At 43.1% G+C, this 19,160-nt stretch overlaps 2 protein-coding genes across 4 annotated transcripts; one reads left to right on the forward strand and one right to left on the reverse strand.

Annotated features, from left to right (window-relative positions):
• Positions 1-516: 516 nt before the first annotated feature.
• dnajc22 (DnaJ (Hsp40) homolog, subfamily C, member 22) lies at positions 517-5,535 on the reverse strand. Its single transcript, XM_027021363.2, has 5 exons — positions 5,447-5,535; positions 4,332-4,399; positions 3,271-3,893; positions 2,767-3,059; positions 517-1,155 (listed from the first exon to the last, which is right to left on the reverse strand). The coding sequence occupies exons 3-5, from the start codon at positions 3,815-3,817 to the stop codon at positions 973-975; spliced, it is 1,023 nt and encodes a 340-aa protein (XP_026877164.1). The 5' UTR covers positions 3,818-3,893; positions 4,332-4,399; positions 5,447-5,535; the 3' UTR covers positions 517-972.
• On the forward strand, positions 5,447-18,412 carry lmbr1l (limb development membrane protein 1-like). 3 transcript variants are annotated; one of them, XM_027021359.2, is made up of 17 exons: positions 5,447-5,810; positions 10,259-10,343; positions 11,687-11,720; positions 11,953-12,092; positions 12,844-12,866; positions 13,114-13,237; positions 13,361-13,429; positions 13,549-13,613; positions 13,910-13,982; positions 14,129-14,212; positions 14,305-14,381; positions 14,506-14,583; positions 14,801-14,874; positions 15,163-15,253; positions 15,374-15,440; positions 15,645-15,806; positions 16,612-18,412. In XM_027021359.2, exons 1-17 carry the CDS (start codon positions 5,748-5,750, stop codon positions 16,695-16,697), a joined length of 1,395 nt encoding a protein of 464 aa, XP_026877160.2. In that variant the 5' UTR covers positions 5,447-5,747; the 3' UTR covers positions 16,698-18,412. The 3 variants fall into 3 exon arrangements, with proteins under 3 accessions (XP_026877160.2, XP_026877159.2, XP_026877163.2); XM_027021358.2 differs by having other exon boundaries at positions 5,448-5,810; positions 12,763-12,866; XM_027021362.2 differs by lacking the exons at positions 5,447-5,810; positions 10,259-10,343; positions 11,687-11,720 and having other exon boundaries at positions 12,012-12,031; positions 12,763-12,866.
• The last annotated feature ends 748 nt before the right edge of the window (positions 18,413-19,160 follow it).

Genomic DNA, 19,160 nt, shown 5'->3' on the forward strand with positions numbered 1-19,160 from the left:
AGGCTATTGTGTGGCCTGCTTAACGATTGTGCAGCGGCTGAGTCAGTGGTGGAATTAATTCCACTGGTTATCCTGTCTAACTTTGATCGTATATCTGGCTGCATAAGCTCGTCTGTTTTACGCAAGCAAACCACTGAATTCCGCTTAAAAATGCCACAATGTACAAGTTAAACATGTAAAAGGTGGCATACAGATCGCGTTATAGGCTAGAATGTTCCTTTCATTTCTATAAAAATTAGAACTCTTTAAGGTCCGAAAAAGGGCATATTCTACACTATTAAGAGATTTATTAAATGCATTATTATTGGCTATGAAATAGCATATGTACAAGCACACTACTCTGAATTAATAAACGATTGCTCATTTGATCGTATATAAACTATAACGATATTCAAATGTCGTTATTTTTTATATAACCTACGTGAATGTCGTTCAAATGACATTGAAATCCAAAAGCAGACAATAGAAGCACCAATATTTATTTTTTTTATTACTTAAAAATGTGTAATACATGGTGTTGCGTTTGTGATTGTAAGTGATTATTAACTTGATTGGGTCAGTTAAAGGTAATAAAAGTTTGTAATAAAGAAAAATTGAATTCATTTTATGAGCATTAACTGTAATTTTGTGTAACAATGGTTTTATTATCGTTAGTCACTTAATAACGTGTTGCCATATCAGTTCTCCATGTCAGCCGCAAATTATTGTGTTGAGCAATATTTTAGAACTAGGCAATCGGTGCCAGTTGTAATAGCATATTGCCACTAGGTGGCAGAAAAATATTACAGGAATTCAGCTTGTGTCCACAAAAGGCGAGACAAATTCATTAAAATATGCTAAGGGCATGTTTACGTAGGCAACAATAAAACGTCGTTAAAATTAAACAAAAGAATTAACTTTTGCTTATGGTTCCATTTTAATGCACCGTACACATGTTGGGTCAGATTAAAAAGTGAGAATAAAAATAAAGAATCATTTCCGCTTCTGAAGCGTTTGTCTGTGGAGTAGTATCTCATACGCTTCTTGAATTTTAATGAACATCTGTTGTGCTTCTTGTTGCTGCTTGGGGTTGTGGTCTGGGTGCCATAATTTGACCAGATTCCTATAGCTACGACTGATCTCTTCCATGGTGGCCCCCTCAGAAACTGAGAGCACCTGAAAGAATAGAATAGAATAGAATGCCACTGTAAGAACAATGAAAGTTGCTTTTATTAGCTCCAGAGTTTGATGCAATAATAATAATATATGAAACTAATCAGGCCGTGTAATACTCAGAAACATCCTGTACCTACTGTTAAAGGCCACTGCATATTTATGGACACTGGAAACATGTTCAATCATGTTGAAGTTTGCCATTCATACTGATTACAGCTCATGACAATCCCTTGATTGCAGTGTGGGTGGATTTAAAATGCCAGCCAGTGTTGGTTGGTTTATTGAAATGGCCCTTGTAGGTTTAAAGCTTGTTTCATATTTCCAACTACAGTGCCATGCAGATTAATTGTACAGTTACATATTTGCCTATTGATTCAGTGCAAAAATGCTTGTATACTGCTTGCACAAGCCCATTAAATAGGCCTGAAGCATAAAATCAGCCATAACATTCAAACCCTTCTGCCATAAAACACTGACAGATTAAATGAATAACATGAATGATCTAATTTCAGTGGCACTTCTCATGTAGTGGGATGCATTAGCAATAAACAGTCAGTTCTTGAAGTCAATGTGTTGGAAGCAGGAAAAATGGGCAAGTATAAGGTTTCGCATGGGGAGCAAAGGCTAGCCCATCTTGTCTGATCCCACAGAAGAACTGCTATAGTGCAAATTGCTGAAAAAGTTCATCTGCGTATGATAGAAAGGTATAAGGACACAGTGCATTGTAGCTTGGTGTGTATGAGGCTGCAAAGCTGCAGACTGGACATTGTACACAAGCTGACCCCCATCTAACCCCACAAGTGCTTGCACTGGACGCATGAGCATCAGTACCTCACCATGGAAGGTGGCCTGGTCTGATAAATCACGGTTTCTTTTCCGCACACTATGTGGATGGCCAGACGTGTGTGCAACAATTAGCTGGGGAAGAGATGGCACCAGGATGCACTGTGGGAGTGTGAAACCTCGGGTCCTGGCATCCATGTGGATATCACTTTGACATGTACCACCTATCACCTAATGTACCACCTACTGTTGCAGAGAAGTACACCGCTTCCTGGCTACGGTTTTCTGTAACGGTGGTGGCCTCTTTCGGCAAGATGCCACCCTGCCAAAATTGTTCAGGAATGGTTTGAGGAACATGACAATGACTTCAAGGTGTTGACTTGGCATCCAAATTTCCCAGATCTCAGTCTGATCGAGCATCTGGAAGACTTGCAGGAAAACAAGTCTGATTCATGGAGGCCCCACCTCGCAAATTACAGGACTTACAGGACCTGCTGCTAACATTTACCACAGACACCAAAGGACACCTTTAGAGGTCTTGTGGAGTCCATGCCTCAGTAGGTCACAGCTTTGTGGTGGCAAGCTCTGACCCATAGGGAGAACTACACAATATTATGCAGATGGTTTTAGAGTTATGAGATTGAAAACACTTCAGCAGGTTTGAAGGTATGAAGGAGGTATAAAAGTATGTTTTGTAATGCCAACATTTCAGCCAATATACATCCTAGCAGTTTAATACTCATGTTAGTATGTTTCTGCATTAAAATGAGTATATACAGTCCCATAGACAAACTGACTTGACAGAAAGCACCGTTCATTTGGGCTCACCTTCATGGCTTCAGTCTCTTTTTTGCTATATTCATTGAGAAGTACTTCAAAAACCTTCCGCCAGCTCTCGGCGTAGTGACTGCCTCCTGTCAGTGCACACAGGAACTGGTAGGGCAACAAGACGAAGAACTCTGCAACTCCTCTGAGCCAGGGAAAGAACCAAAACATGTCCAGCAGTGCTGACATGCAGTCGGAAATGTAATACAAAGTGGCTGTGGTGTTGTGAAAAATACAGTATCCCAGAGGAGTGGAGAAAGCCAACAGAGCTAGACTCAGGCGATACAGGCGAAACCCTAGGAAACAAAGAAACAAAAAATGCATTTGGTGGTGACCACAAGACTGGCATACATTATACGAATCTTGGGTGTTGCTAAAGTGTAATAACATACCTACATTTTACACTATTGTATGAGCTATTATTCATATGTGTGTACAATATGAATTGAACAATGCAATAAACACAGAAAAAAGTGATTGTTTTTAGTTGGGCGGTTTGAAACTGACCCAGTGGCTCTGGTGGGCTTCCTACCCGTCGGACAGGTTTGAACCTTCTGTGCTGTGCCGCTGTGACACTAGCCGCTATGCTGATGGGCAGAGGAGAGACTCTACTCCCATAAAATATGGATGAGGTGACAATGCAGGCGGTAAGTGTCTTCTGCAAGTCCGAAGTCTGCTGGCCAACACACGACACCAGGTGGACCCCCGCACCCACGCTCAGGGGGAGCACAATCAGGTAGAAGTAGTTCAGAAAGCTGAGGCTGATTAATGCAACAGAGCCAAAGTAGATCCCCACGCAGACTTGGCCAGCGAACCGAGCCAAGCCCATCCGCGGGCAAGCGGCACGGGAGTGTCTAACGCCTTCTGCTTCCCTCTTGGCTTCTCTTACATAATCTGGGATGCGATAGAACTCTCGCAGCCATCCTACCCCAAAGCCTCCCAGCGTAAGCATCCACAGGAGCGCGTGGCTGTCCCTCCGTAGGTACAGATGATGTAAACCCAGAGGGCCTCCCATCGCCCACAGGGCATAGGTTACTATTAGTTGTTTAGCCATAGGAACATCCTTTGTCTGGCCTCTCAGATAGCTGGGCAAAATAATCCTATTTTGAGGTTATCTGGCAAAAGAAAATCTACACACAAACAAATAACATGATCTAAGGCTGAGAGAACAGTGTGTCATAAAACAATCTGCCACATTTATGAAAGCTTTTTAATAACATTTTTTACATTCAGATTCAATTAACCACATGGGGCATGTCACTGTATATCCACCTGTCACATTCCTCACATTTAGCCCAAGTAAAAAAAGTTTCACTCATTTAATGCCAAGAATGATACATAAAACCTGAGGGAATACTAAGAAAAGTAGTGTTAAAAAGCCTAATATGTACATTTATCTTCCCATAAAGCCTCTCAGAGACCAATTGAGAGTGAGTGTGTGTGCATGTGTGTGTGCATGAGAGAGAGAGAGAGAGAGAGAGAGAGAGAGAGAGAGGGAGGGAGAGAGAAGGGGAGATTATATGCAAAAAGATCTACACACACTTTCTTATAGCACACGACTGTCTTACCTATAACTGGTATATTGACTGACGGCTCAGACGGTGTAGTGTGCTTCAGATGCCTTCGTTCAGCTCGACTGATGAATATGAGAATAACATTTAGTATTAGTAACAAACTCAGGACTTGTTTCATATCTTGAAGAAGTAGAAGTGCAGTGGAGAATCTGTTCTTCGACCCTCAGCTCCCATAAACTCCCATGCATTGAAAAGCTTTTGCACTGCTGTCACTCTGCACTTTGGACTTTAAAGGAGGACAGTGATATGGAGTCATTGTAATGTCAACAGTTCAAACATTCACTGCTGTGATACCCTAAATGTCATAGAATTTGTAACATATGAGTCACAGGATTTGTAATACAGGATTACCTTCTAGGTCTAATTATATGCATTCCACTCATTAATAGTGACCCATGACCAAGTTACAGGCATTTTCCTGAAATTATGCATTTAAATAGCTAGACTGCCTATAACAAAAACAAACAAAAACAAACAAAAAAAAAAACATGCAAAGCTATATTTTAAAATGTGCAAATGGTTTTGATACTGTAGATACAGTAGACGTGAATTTGTAAATACTTACAGAAGATATTATGGGCTGTTTTATATCTTATCAGAGGTTTAACTCGCTAGAATTATTCATAACATAAATATATTTCTCCCAATTTTTACAAACGATATGCGAGTTAGCCTACACATTTTCACTGAAAGCCTTTAATGGCAGAGCAAACAGACAGATCCTTTAACTGAAAACTTTAGCTGAGTTTCTAAAACTGGCCCATATGCATAAGTCTGCCATTAAAACACACCCAGACAAATATTGCATTTGTTTGACAAGAAATGAAGTATTAATAACTGTAAATTCAACTTTTAAAAGTCTGCAATAAAAATCCAGAACATCAGAATTCTCCAAAGCGAAATTGCAAGACACCCAAAGACATGGCCTTGCATAAAGGCACAGCGCATTGATCAGTTTTATCAACATCGGCGATAACTTCGACCGGCGATAGCCATCATATCAGCAACGAGTCACGACAACAGATTTTAGCGTCCTCACCTATTCCTCCAAAACATGTAGTACCGCCTCTTCCCCGCCCACAAACCCTAGTACATGTATGGGAGCCTACCTCAAAATGTATGCAGCTCGTTAGCGGCCACGTAAAGTTTTTTTGACTCGTTTATTTATTTATTTATTTATTGTGTGGTTTTAGTTTTTTGAGAGAAATCTATTTTACAATTATCTTCGTCTGTAAGCTTACGGACGTACACGGGAGGCTTAGCTAGCGGTCGTGGTTGTTTTCTAAGAGCTGCTAGCTAAGTTAGCGAGAGTTACTCCGAAGGGGAGAAGACGGTTACTAGACTGCGTTAAACGGATCTCTGTGTAAAAGCTTGCTGGTGTACACACTCCTCAAGATATGGTTTCGAAGGATGGAAACAGACGACGTGTCGGTTAGAGAGCAGCTCTTCCATGACCGTGTCCGAGAGATAATTGTAAGTTGACTCTCCAGTTTGAGATGGTTTCATCCCAGTATAGCGCACGGATAACATCTGCAAGCATGTTCGGGTCCTTCTTACTTCACCGCGTTAGGTTTTAGCCTGGAGAAAGAGACTGGGGCATTCGTGGGTGAAAATAAAAGGTTTATGGGTTCTTCTAACACCGGGAATGTCTCCAGGAGAGGGAGAGAGGGGCAGATGCCTTGGGAATGGTTGCATTTGTTTTGCTTTGCTTTCTGGGAATTGTTACTTAAATATATTAAATGTAAAGGTTACAAACTAAAGCTCGCAAACTCTTGACACCTGATTGTATTATAATAGCCCTTTGCTTTTACTGGACTTTACAACACAAACTGCACTTTAGACTTGAAGAACCTTACAACGAGGCACAGATACTGACCTTTACACCCGATGAGCCTGTGCTGTCACACTTTAAGTGTAAAAAAACAAAGGTCATAACTCAGAATTGAGTATTAACCTCTATTATAACTACCACAAAAACCAACAATAAAACAAATAATAAGTACAATCATTTCCAGAACTGGAAAAATATTTATGGGATCTGTTGGGCATAGTATATTGCACTGCTTTAGCTTTAAAGTCAGGTGGGTTAAGTATCTGATGAACTTCACAGACCAAAACTTGCCTTTGAGAGCAGCAGTCAGTACTAAACCAGGACCTGGCCTGTGCGGTCATGTAAAAGCTGAATCAAAGTATTTCTCTTTTGCTAGCCTGTGTGCATGCACATGCACATGCATTACTCTGCACAGATTTCAGAGGCTTCTCACTTGTCTCTTTAAGTTAGATTGTGTCGGAACCTAAAATGTATATGAAAGACAATTTAACAGTACTAAACACACAGCTAAGTTAACTTATTCTATGTTGTATATCATAACCCTGCACTTTGTCTTTGTTATCATAACTTGACCCCTTTATGGTTGCTTGACGTGTTGGTTAGCTTCAGAATACAGACATGAGCAGCACTGATGATGGCATAAAATTGGCCAGCTTTTAAAGGGCCAGCTTGGAAGTGTGGTAACAGTTAATATTGGTTACCCTGACTGCAACTGGCTGTTTGTACACAGCTTGTACGCAATCCAATGTGCTCTCTGTCCAGACATGCTTCCTCTGCTCAAGTAAATGCTCGCTTAGAATTAAAAGCAGCTGGTCTTTTTGTAGTTCTGGCTGGTCCAAAAGACCCAGTAGACACTGGCTAGAGTAACACAGCATAGGAAGCAGATGCCTCTCTGACAAACTCTGTGTGAAATGCACTTCGTGATGTACTTTCCAGATGATTGCACTGTTGCATTTTGCTCCACTCTGCAGAATGTCACCTGTGTGTTTGGTTCTGTTTGCAGATCAACCTGTTCCATGTTGTGTGATGATTGCTCTATATTTGTAGCACTTTCTCAGTGCAGCCCCCTTTGTTAGTTTAATAGAGACTTGACATATTTGGTTTAGGAGTTAGGAGAAACATATTGCAAATATATGTGATATCTCATGATTTTTTACTTCTGTTTTAAGGGGAATATTGTAACATTACATCAAAAGTTTTGGCCATAACAATGATTGTGTTAAATTTCTGACAGTACCTGTGTCCCAAGCTTGCACTTGTGAATGGCATTATGTAGCCCAACATGTTTCTGGGATTTTTCTCAACTTGTCAAACCAGTGCTATAATCATGCTCTGACTGTTTTAGCAAGCCACAAGTTTCAATTGGTGAAATGGTAGAATTCAGGTGAAATGGTAGTTGTGCAGTGCGGGGAGAACACTGGGAGTAAATCCGGTTTACCTAGCCTGTCTCATCATCGCAGCTCTCTGACAGGAGTTGAGGTCTCTTGAACGGTGTCACTCGTGATCGCCCTTGCCCTGTGTGGTCTGCGTGTTTTGTTGATTTCTGCTGACACGGGTTTGGTGCAAGTGCACCTGCTGAGTGAATTACGTTGAGAGTACTTTTGCAGTTTGCGGCTTCTTTTCCATCTGGGGGCAAGCTGGCTGTAACCAAAAGTTTGAAGCGCAGCCATCAAGTTCCTGATGCTACAGATTCTCCACACTGTCTTTACCTTGGATAGAGGTGCGGTGACCGAGTGGCCTTTCTGCACTGAGTACCATCGATCACAAAATCCAGGGCTGGGTTTGGATGTGTGGTGCAGGTTTGCTGCTGTGTAATTGATGGCTGTGGCTTAGCATGCGCATGGTCCTCTCTGCACATACCGAATACAGTATGCGCCATCTTATTACTGGCCCGTGCCGTTGACGGCTTGAGCAGTGAGCTCATCTGTGTTGTTAATAAGAGGGGGGGGGGGGGGTGTTATGGTTAATTGTTGACATCTTTTTTGTTTTTTAGTAAAGGGAAAGTGTCTGTATGGAATACAGTACAGTGTTTGTTCAGACCAAAGCATCAACTGTAGAGAATATGCATATGTCCATTGCCTTTAGCTGTATTTACATCAGATATCTTTTTCATGGTCATACCACAGACCACATACCTGGTCTGTGTGCACGCGAGCTTGCTTAAACATCCCAGAGAATCCTGTACTCTTCCGCTCATGTTTGCCCCTTTCAGGCTGATGTTCCAGGTTTCCTATCCACTTCCCTTCCCTTCTCAATCTTCCTCTGTTCCCTGGATATGTGTCAGGGAGTTTTGCTTTGTTTCGTATCAATTTTTAATTTGCAGCAAGTTTTTCATTCGCTGTAATCTCCCCCCAAAATAAACTACAACAATAACAAAAGAAATTTTTCCAATTTGCTGCTGCTGCAAGCCTGTAATTTAGTAGCTGTTTGAAAGGCATGTGGTGTGTCCGTCAGCGGGAGGTCAGTCATGGCACTGTAGTCCTTCGTCCTCAACAGGACAAGCAGTAGGAAGTCACTGTAGGTAGTTTCTCTTCTCTCCTGCAGTGTGGTGGATGAATGTGTTGAGACATGCACTTTTGACTAGAGAACAATGGCAGAATTTTTGAAGTAATGCACTTGTAACACTGTTTACACAATATGCGCAAAAAGCATTTACAATTGATGAACCTTTTCTCCACAGTAATGAATGTGTTGGATCACACAAGATTAAATGTTAAAAGGCTGCCAGACAAGTAGACATTTGGTGAGACTGAGTTAACTGTATTTAATTGTAGTTAATCTCACTGTAGGCCTGTCCAGTCACTCGTTCGATTAGAGCTGTAATCTCCCACCTCCATCTGCCACTGGTCCAGCCTCTTATTTTTGATCTGCTCATTGTCTTTCAGTAAGAGTGCAGAATCCAACACTGGCTTCTACCTCCTAACTCATCCAACACTTTAAGACTCGCACATTATTAGATCCTGGGGTGGAGTCAGTTATCATATGTTTTAAAATGGAATTAAATTGAGTTTATTAACTGTTAGTAAACTCAGGAGCTTCTTTAGTTTTGGGTGCTGTGTTTTCCAGTTCAAAATAAATATGGTGAAACGGATTGGTTAGAATGGACTTGTCTTGTTCGTCCGGGTGTCCGTGAGGGCAATAAATGGGGGCGGGACTGGTAACGTAGAGTCCACTCTTGATTCGTGAATATGGTCACTCTGACCTTCCTGAAACACGGTAAATACTGGCCCTAATCAGTTTGGAAATATGCCTGTGTTCTAACCGGTTCTATTGGTCACAGTTTGGTCTTGGAGTTGTCGAGCTGCTCTGTGACATCTTGAGTCATATAAGAGCACAACAGGCATGCAATGCATGCAAAAATGTTATGAAAAGAGAACTGGAAGAACTTGTATTTTAGTGCATTTTATTACATGCCATATATGTGAAGACAAGAAATGTAGGTGTATTTATAGGCCTACTGACAAAACGAAATGGGAGCTAAAGAATGGAAGATGTCTGAGTGTGTACCACCGTACAGCAACGGGGAGTGTGTTGGATGCTGTCTCTCTCTCCTGGCTCCCTTTACAAGCCCTTGCCCTGGTTGTGACGTCGTCCACAGCTCTATCTTTGTTCTGTCTCCTGTCCTGTACTCCTCACCCTCTTTACACCCATCTGGCTCAGCTGATCCGGATGGTGCGTTTTCAGAGCCGTTCATCTATGCTCCCTTGATAAGCTGCACCAGGCAGCAGGCTGTAAGACCAGCTGTGAAGGAGCATAACATTGTGTAAGGGCGATAAGCCTGTGTGCGTGCGTGCGTGTGTGCATGTGTGTGGGAGAGGCTTCAGGGAGCTCCTCTGCTCTGGACAGGGCAGTACTGCAGCTCATTTGCGTCACACTGCTGATAATGCACTGATAGCATACACACATCATCAAACTCCCTGCACTTGACTGTTCAGTTGCAGTTTTGCCTTCTAGGACCTGTCTGTCAGTTATCAGTAGGTTTTAATAGTAGTGCTGAAATTCATGCAGCTTCTCTGTCTTGATTTTCAAAAACAGGATCACTGCACAATGATGTTGCATGCACTCATTTTTTGTCTCTCATCCCTTACAGATTTGCATACAGCTCTTCGTCTGCCTATACATCTTGTCCTACCTCATTCTCACCCACTTCAGGAAGAATGCAGAGTTTGCCACAGGTACGTGTGAATGCTCAGGGTGGCACGGTGAAGGCTGCCTCCTCAAAGCGAACGTCGCGTCTCCCGTTGCGACATCTTAATGCCTTGACTACGTCCCACGGCATAAGGCACACTGTTGTTCCCTTATGACCTGTGTGTGTTTGAGAGGTTTCAGGGCGATGTGAGGAGTATTTTAAGGATTCTCTGGAAATGTTCTCCTTTGGCTGATCGTGTGAAAGGCTCCATGGTCATGAGTATCTCATCTGTACTTTGCAGTGCAGACCACTTTCCTTTCCTCCATGTGTTTCATAAGTGCAGTTTACACATGTGGACATTTCTGGCTCTCAAGTAGGGACACTAAAATTACATGCAGGATCAGTGCCCCGATGGCAGAGATACGCTCTTATGCAACGGCCCTGTCAACAGGGGGTGGGGGTGTCAGGAAAATTTTTCCTGTGAGATAAACAGTTTCCCTTACCTAGTACTGCCTGGGGCCACATAACATTTATCCACCTCTTGGTTGGTTTGGTTGGTTGGTTGGTTGGTTTTTGTTTTTTGTTTTTTCTTCTAATTTAGAAGCAAAGCATGCCACATTGTCTCTTTCATTAGCTGCATACAACCTGCACAGCAAAATGGGCTGTTTTGTTTCTTTTGTTCTGAATGTGTTTTTATGAGGGCAAACAAAATAATTTGCAGTGCAGAGATTTTCAAAGTCATTAAAAGTTAGTGGACTGTTAAAACATATTACTGTCAAGCTTGCATCAGAGTGGCCGCGGTGTATAGTTGTAGACGCAGACAAAGCCGTTCCAAAGTGTGGCCAGGGTGCGGCCAGCTGTAGAGACAGGGACAACGTCATCGTTTCAGGGCCCAGGCTGGGCCCTTTCCACAGGGCTTACTGCCTTCGCGGCAGGAAATGTGCAAGAACCTGCTTTCTTTTTGAAGAGGCTGGCATTGCTGCTCACTGTGTGAGTTCCATAACTCTTTTGCCTCGCGGCTCTGTGGGATTGCGCAAGGTTTTTTTTTGCTTAACATGTGAGAGTGAGGTGTTTGTTCTTTGACGGACCATATTGTCATTTATAACTCATTACACATTTCAGTCTAGATAGACTAAAACTTTTGTTTTTACCTCTGCACCCGTTATACATTTTTACTGTCTCTCACTGGATTGTGCGTATTGCGTACCATCGGGTTCTTTACACCGAGTCATAGCGTAATGTTGGGCCTGATGCTGTCCTCAGGCTTTTTCTGTTTCTGAAATGCAGCTTTCATATCAAGACATTCTGACCTTGTTTACAAACAGAATTAGTGATGTTTACTGAACCAGGCCAACTTCAATATCATCTCTCTCCATCTCCCCCATACAGATGACATTGAAGATGCCACTGTTAACAAAATTGTGTAAGTAATCAACTGCTTAGTGTGGGAGTAACACATGTTTCTCCTGTTTATTTATTTGTTCTGCGTTGTTGATCCATCTGGTCTGCATCGCCTTTTGGCCCTAGTCTGTAACGTTTTGTGCCTCCTTTCACAGCTGTTCTCAGTTCACTGTAGTCGGCACGGCCGATGCGTTTCATTCATTAGTTTGTTTGTGTTTTTGTCTGGTGTCCCCCCCCCCCCCCCCCCCCCCCAGGCTGTGGCTGTGCACGTTCACGCTCTCAGTATCCGTGTGCGCTGTGCTCCTCCTGCCAATCTCGATCCTGTCTAATGAGGTCCTGCTCACATTCCCACACAGCTACTACATGCAGTGGCTCAATGGGTCCCTCATCCATGGTATTACAAACACAAACACATCCACATACCTGCAAACCTCAAACTCCCTGCATCCTCAGGCTGGAAACACATGTAAGACAAGATATGAAGGGTGATGAATGAGTGTGAGAATCATAAATATTTTTTTTAAAAATGAATAACAATTGACATTGAAGACTTGTTTTTTTGGTATGAGGGCAAGAGTGTGCTCATATCATATGAACACTGATAAATATGTGCATCGCTGCTAACTGTCAAAGTGAGTGTCAGTGATCCAGTGAGAGTGATCTCTTGCTGTTGTGTGAAATTCAAACACCCTATGTTACACAAGCTCTGCATTACCCCACTGTGGCTCAGAAAAGATACTGGCTCAATATGGAAATAACAAAAACAAATTTATGGCTGTTTCTACAAGTTGTTTAATGGACCCATAATGTAACTTTGCATTGTTTATTGTGAAATATAGATGTGAGCAAAAACATTTAAAATATTATAGAATTTTACATAATGTGTGAATGCAGTGTATGCAAAGGTATGAAGACAAAGCATTTGGTTTGGTACAGTGCATATCCAACAAAAAATTTTTCCTTTCATTTGAATTTAGTGAAGGTTTGCCCTCTAGTGGTGGATGTTGGGATAATGAAGATGGTCTTTATAAATTGTGTGTGTGTGTGTGTGTGTTGTCATTTAGGTCTGTGGAACTTGGTCTTCCTATTCTCCAACCTCTCCCTGGTTTTTCTCATGCCTTTTGCCTATTTCTTTACTGAGTCAGAAGGCTTTACAGGGTCCAAAAAGGTAATAATTGCTCTTCCTTGTACTTTGGAAGTCCTCTGTTGTGACTGTACATTGTGATTGTACAGATTGCGTTGCCAGCTTTTGTTTTCCAAACATTAGTAATGTGTCAGGACATGTGTGTGCATGTGTGTGTATATGCATGGGTGTGGTGTGCACTCATTTTTGTGTGTGTGTATGTGTGTGTGTGTGTATGTGTGTGTGTGTGCGCGTGTGTGTGTGTGTGCGCGCGCGCTTGCACCTTCTACAGGGGGTGATGGCCCGAGTGTATGAGACTGCTGTGATGCTGCTTCTCCTTAGTCTGCTGGTGTTGGGCATCGTGTGGGTGGCATCTGCCCTCCTCCAGCACAACGCAGCCCGAGAGAATCTCTACGGTACGGGTTTAAATCAGCCTCTTCCTAAGTTGCACTAAAGTGTCAATGATCCTTTTTTTGTGGTTTCCAGTTGTCAGGCATTAATCTTTACCTCCTTGTCCATTCTGTTCTGTTCTGTTTCAGACCTGTGGGAGTATTACCTACCCTACCTCTACTCCTGTATCTCCCTGTTTGGAGTTCTGCTCCTATTGTGTAATGACCTCAAATTTTCTTGAATATTTAGCAAATTTTATTATTATTGTTTGGGTTTATGTGAGCGTGCCATATGGCCTGGGTGCTGGATCAACTCCCTGTCTGTTCTGGGTCAACAGTGTGCACCCCACGTGGAATGGCCCGTATGTTCAGCGTCACTGGCAGCTTATTGGTTAAACCACGGGTAAGTGTGAGGAGCAGACTGTGGACTTTTTGACAGACGTTGCAGGAGAGCACATGGGCTCAGGCAAGGCCGCTGTGTAGTTAAGCGGACCTGTTTGTCTACTGATCTGTACGTGGTGAAGATATGCCACTAAATCAGCACACCTCATTCTTTTAAAAACACATTTAGAGCAGGTTTGTTGGAGAGCAGAATTGTCTTCATATTGTCTTCGAGAACAGCTGCTTAAATTGAAAAGGAAGCGTGTGTGTGTGTGTGTGTGTGTGTGTGTGTGTGTGTGTGTGCGTGCGTGTGCGCAGCTGCTGGAGAACGTGGAGGAGAGCATGGACTGCGCTCTGCTGGAGGAGGCCGCGCTCTCTCGCAAGCTCAACAGTGAGTGAGAGTGCGGCTGATGTGATTTGCTATAACTCCTTTGCTGCTCTGTCTAACACAATTCTGTGTGCGTGTGTGCGCGCTTACCTTCTGTCTCCTGCTCCTCCTGCTATTTCTTTCCTGATCTTGTCCCCCCTCTCTCTCAGGTAACACCTCTTGTTGGCTGGGTCTGAATTTGCAGGGCATGAAGAGCGAGTTTGTGAGCGTGCAGGCCATGCGTAAGGCCCTAGGTGAGAACACTTCTTTCATGCACATGACCGACATTTCCCATCAAAGCCCTGATATCCCTCGCTCATCCTCCCTCACTTTCTCTCCTCCACAGAGATGCGGAGGAAGGCGTCTCCGTGGCAGCGTAACCTAGGTTACCCATTGGTCATGCTGGTGTTGCTAGCTTTAACTGTAAGAACGAGTCTTTTTTTTTTTTTTTTTTTTTTTTTTTTTTTTTCCCTTCATTGTTTTTGCCATTTAGGTTGCTGGTTGATGTTCTGTGTCGTTGTGATTATGGGTGGTGTTTGCTGCTCAGGTGGTGTGTGTGCTGATGGTGTGTTTCCACGTGCTGGAGTTACTCTTTGATGAGTCTGCCATGCCCCGACAAATGGAGGTGAGGTCTGCGCGACAGAGGAGCGTCCTGCAGCCAGAAGCAGAACAGAACTTTATATTACAGACTTCGAAAGCATTACCAAAAGCTAATTGCTCTAGTAGATATTTTCACAGTGTTGTCATTTAATTTATTCTAACACAGTATTTTTTTTTTTTTTTTTTATTTTTTTTTTTTTTTTTTGTCTACCCCAATCCGTAATTGGTTTGTCTCATTACAGGACCCCCATCTGGGACTGGCATCTTTCTCTATGTTCGGCTCACTGGGGGCCACGGTGCAGGTCGTCCTGATCCTGTATCCTTACTTGTGTCCACTTAAGTCCCAAGTAGGTCATAATTGGTCATGGTGTCCCATGTAGACTGGTGTCTAGAGAGCTGCTGTAGTTCTGATGAGTTCCTTGGCCTGCCATTTGCACATTGCTGAAATGTTTTTAAAAAATAAACCAAGAGCCAAACTGTAACTGGGGCCTTTGTGGCTTCTGGGGACGTTTCACTTCCCCTCTGTCTTCAGTTCGTGCTCTGGCTGACAGAGTGTGTTCTCCTTTTTTGCTGGCTATGTTGGTCCCTTAATGCTCCCTGTCAGGTATCTGATGGCGTCTTCCGTGGTGGGCTTCTACAGCTCTCCTCTCTTCAGTGGTATGCTACCTCGTGCCCAGGACACAACTCTCACACAGGTACAGAGCCTTCACATGCTCACGCTTGCACGCATACACACGTATTCACACGAATGTTCTCACCCCTCTGATTTTTATCTATTTTTTTGTGTGTGCGCCTGCGTGTGCATGTCTCCACAGATCATAGGGAACTGTGTGTCTCTGCTAGTGCTGAGCTCAGCTCTGCCTGTCTTTTCACGAACTCTGGGTGAGCTCATATAAAATAATTGTGTTCAATGAAGGTCTAATTCAAGATTCAGTGTCTGTTCAGCAGAATCTTGCCTTGCAGTGTCCCACTTCTCACCACAAGAGGGCATTTATCTTTTTTTCCCAAAACGTGTCATTATTACTCGTTGCTGGCATGAGGATAAATAATTTTTTAATAAAGTCAATTGTTTTTGGTTCTATTTAGGAATCACTAGGTTTGACCTGCTGGGGGACTTTGGTCGTTATAACTGGCTGGGTAACTTCCACATCGTTTTCTTGTACAATGTGCTGTTTGTTGGCCTCACCTCCGCGTGTCTCATCAACACCGTCACCTGGGCTGTACAGAGAGAACTCATCCGAGCCTTTGGTCAGTATTGCACCTCGCTCTTTTGGGCGTGGCTGGCGGTGGTCTCCAGTTGTGTTGCTTTTCCATTGTTCCAAGGTTGTTGAAATTGTTTGAGCCTTATCAGCATGCAGCTATCTTAATGAAGTGTGAAGGAGAGATTGATATCAGTACACACTGTGCCTTTGTACTGGCCTGATGGGCATATATGCACTGGTGTTTGTGTTTTGGCAGCCCTTGGGTTGTGTTGGTGTTTCCAAAGCAGGTTTCCCAATGGGCTGGTCTCTTTCCTCAGATAGAAAGAATGCAATTCTCATGAAAGCACAAGAGGATTGAATGGGGGAGGGCGCTCCCTGAGGCTGAACATAGTCAAGCCCCTGTAGCGCACACACACACACACACACACTCTGCCCTCCACCCAGTGCTGCAGAACACACACAAACACATACAAAACAGCGACACTTTTGGTGTGCCCCTAAAAAACCAGTGCTTCAAGTTGATGTCAAACACACGAAACCTCTCCCAGTACATATTTCCCTTTGAGGTAGACTTTGAATTCAGTCATTTTGATTTAATTTCAGTGGGATTTTTTTTTACTCCCGTGGGTGTCCTAAAATGTAGATTTACATTTATCTGACGCTTTTATCCAAAGCGTCTTACAATTATGACTGAGCACAACTTGAGAAATTGAGGGTTACGGGTCTTGTTCGGAGACTCTGCAGTGATGGGGCTTGAACCGGCAACCTTCTGATTATAAGTCAAGTACCTTAACCACTGCGCCTTTAGATAATCTCTCTAAAGGCTCTGACTGGCTGGCTCTCTTCCGCAGGTCTCCACCGACTACCTTTTACCGTGGCCCGCTCGGCCATCCCGTTCAGGCTCCTGCTGGCGAGCGGACTCTCAAAAATCCAGTGATCTGTTTTCCTTTGCTGCTACGTTGTCCACTGCGGTGTTTTCCCCCCCCATCCAACGGAAGCCCTCCATGTCCGTCTCCCACTGGAGCAGAGGCGTGCGGCGGTCGGTCTGTCTGCTTAGGAGGGAACAGACTACTGTAGTGCTCACAGAGCATCACGGTTCCCTGCAGTCTGATGGAGCTCCACTGAGCTGTTTATGGAATTAATCTGGCATGACATGATCAACCTAGGGTGCGTTTACAAACAAACAAACAAATAAATAAATAAATTTCTTCTTTCACAGCAGTTGTTGCCAATACTAAGTGTTGCCTAAGGCTTCCACAGAGATCGAACAGGGATGGAGGCCAGCTTCCGTTTTGCCATGTGCTGTCTCACTCTGAGTTGAATGCCTCAATGAAAAACGCATGCAAGCTTCAGATGTGGGACTCTGATGTTTGCTGATCTGCCAGTTATTTTAGATGTTGGAGTCATGAAGAGCATTCCGTGTCTGCAGACTGGGGCAGTTGTGTTCGGACCCAGCAGGCCCCGATGCTTTTTCTCTCCTTCACTACTATTTTGGTCTACATGCACAACGTCCCCTTGCTGCTTCTCAATGGACCATAACCACAGAAGGTCTGATTGGTGGGCGAGGGGCTGGAGCATCACAGGATGCTGTCTGCATTAGGGGACAATCAAGTGGAACAACTGGTGATGCTTATTCTCATGGATTCTCATTCTCCCTTTTTATTTTTGCATTTTTGAAGCATTCAATTACATGTAAGAGGCATAGTTTCCATTAGTGGTTGAGTTTGGTGTGCACCTTAAATACAGTTTGATGCCTTAATGAGCCAGACTTGACAAATAAATGTACAGGTCTTTATACAGACTTGGACCAAGTTAACTGTGAATGATGACGTTTATTCATATGATGACAGTGCAATATTATACTGTGTGAAATTGAATGTAAAAATATGTAACAATATTTCTTTTTGCAAATACATTCAGATGACCTTCACATGGCATATTTAATCAGTTTTGCAGAATGAAATGGGTTTCTCAATTAAAAGCGTATCTCAAGGGACAGTGAAGTTAGTTTTTAAAATTTATACTGATGCCACTTTCACTTTCTCTCAGACCCAGTTAATCAAGAGGGTCTATATAATAATTTCCTCTCTCTCTCTCTCTCTCTCTCTCTCGATATTTCTATCCATTCACTTTTTAAACATCGTTTGCTGTATCAGCATGTCAGTTATGTAATGACCAGTAGGGGTCAGTGAATCCCAGACACACAACTCGGTCTTTGGTTCACTTTTGCGGCTCTGTTCTATTAATGTGATCTACATTTCTTTTTATAAGCCATTTTCTGCTTATTCTTAAGAATGTTTCCGTTTATTTTCAGAATGGGGTGTCCGTTGCACAGTAGGCGTTTTTATTACATGTTTTGGTGTGGCTGGTTGTAGAGACTTTGAGTTGTGTGCCTTGGAAATAAGATAACCTCTAGGCAGAGATGACATCATTTTTCTGCCAGTTGTGTGAATAATCTTTGTTTTGGTTCATTAAGGCAAAAAAGAAATGTAAGCAAAAAGAGTGTCCATTGTAAGGTATAAATCTAGAAATTAAGGTGTGTGACATTTTCTACAGTTCATTTTACCGTGTTGGTAAAATCAATTTTACAATGTCTGCTATTGAACTCTTTGTGAAGAAAGGAATAAATGTGTTTTTGTGTGGTTTTCTAAACTCTGCCTTATTTGTTCTGTGTGTGGGTAGACTGTCGGTTAGTTGTTTGAATATATTTTAAAAAGCAACTACTGAAACAGTTAGTAAAGATACAAATTTAATCCTAATCCTTAATCGTCAGGATGTCTTCTCACAGCTGTTGCGTAGATTTCCTGCCTTGCTCAGTGCTTTGCCACATCTCCAATTGCATCCTTGTTTTGTTTGGTGGTAGCATGCGTGTCTTTCCATGCGCCTGCCCCTCCACCCTCAACCGCCTGGCGTTTAATCAGCGGCACGGTTGTGTCCCGGGTCTGTCAGCAGGGTGGCGGGACCCACGGTGCAGCCCTGGCTCAGCCTGGGCTCCCCCTGGGCAGATCACATCCCTGCATCATTAGCATGCCCATCAACACTGCACACTTGTCCCCTCTCCTCCACCCCATGCTTCTCCGTCCTCCGCCTTCCTGGGCTGGTGCTCATTTCCTTTTCTTTCTTGTTCCTTCTCTCGGGACCAAAAAAAAAACCCCAACCACAACAACGTCCCGTCTCCCTCTCTGATTGCTGTTTATTGTTTTCATTTGTTGCATGTCTTAATGGAGGATTGTTTTGATTTTGCAGTTGCTTTCTGGTTGGTTTCCATGGCACAAGTGATGTTAAGAGGCCTGGCTAATTCTCCAGAACAAGACATGGCGCAACCTTCACAAGTTTTGCTCCATTATAAAATATAGAGTAGATTTTTAAATGACTCATACAGAATCATGTCTGTTTTGTT

The sequence above is a fragment of the Electrophorus electricus genome, chromosome 24 (genome assembly GCF_013358815.1).
Source record: "Electrophorus electricus isolate fEleEle1 chromosome 24, fEleEle1.pri, whole genome shotgun sequence".
In the NCBI taxonomy this organism is placed as follows: Eukaryota; Metazoa; Chordata; class Actinopteri; order Gymnotiformes; family Gymnotidae; genus Electrophorus; species Electrophorus electricus.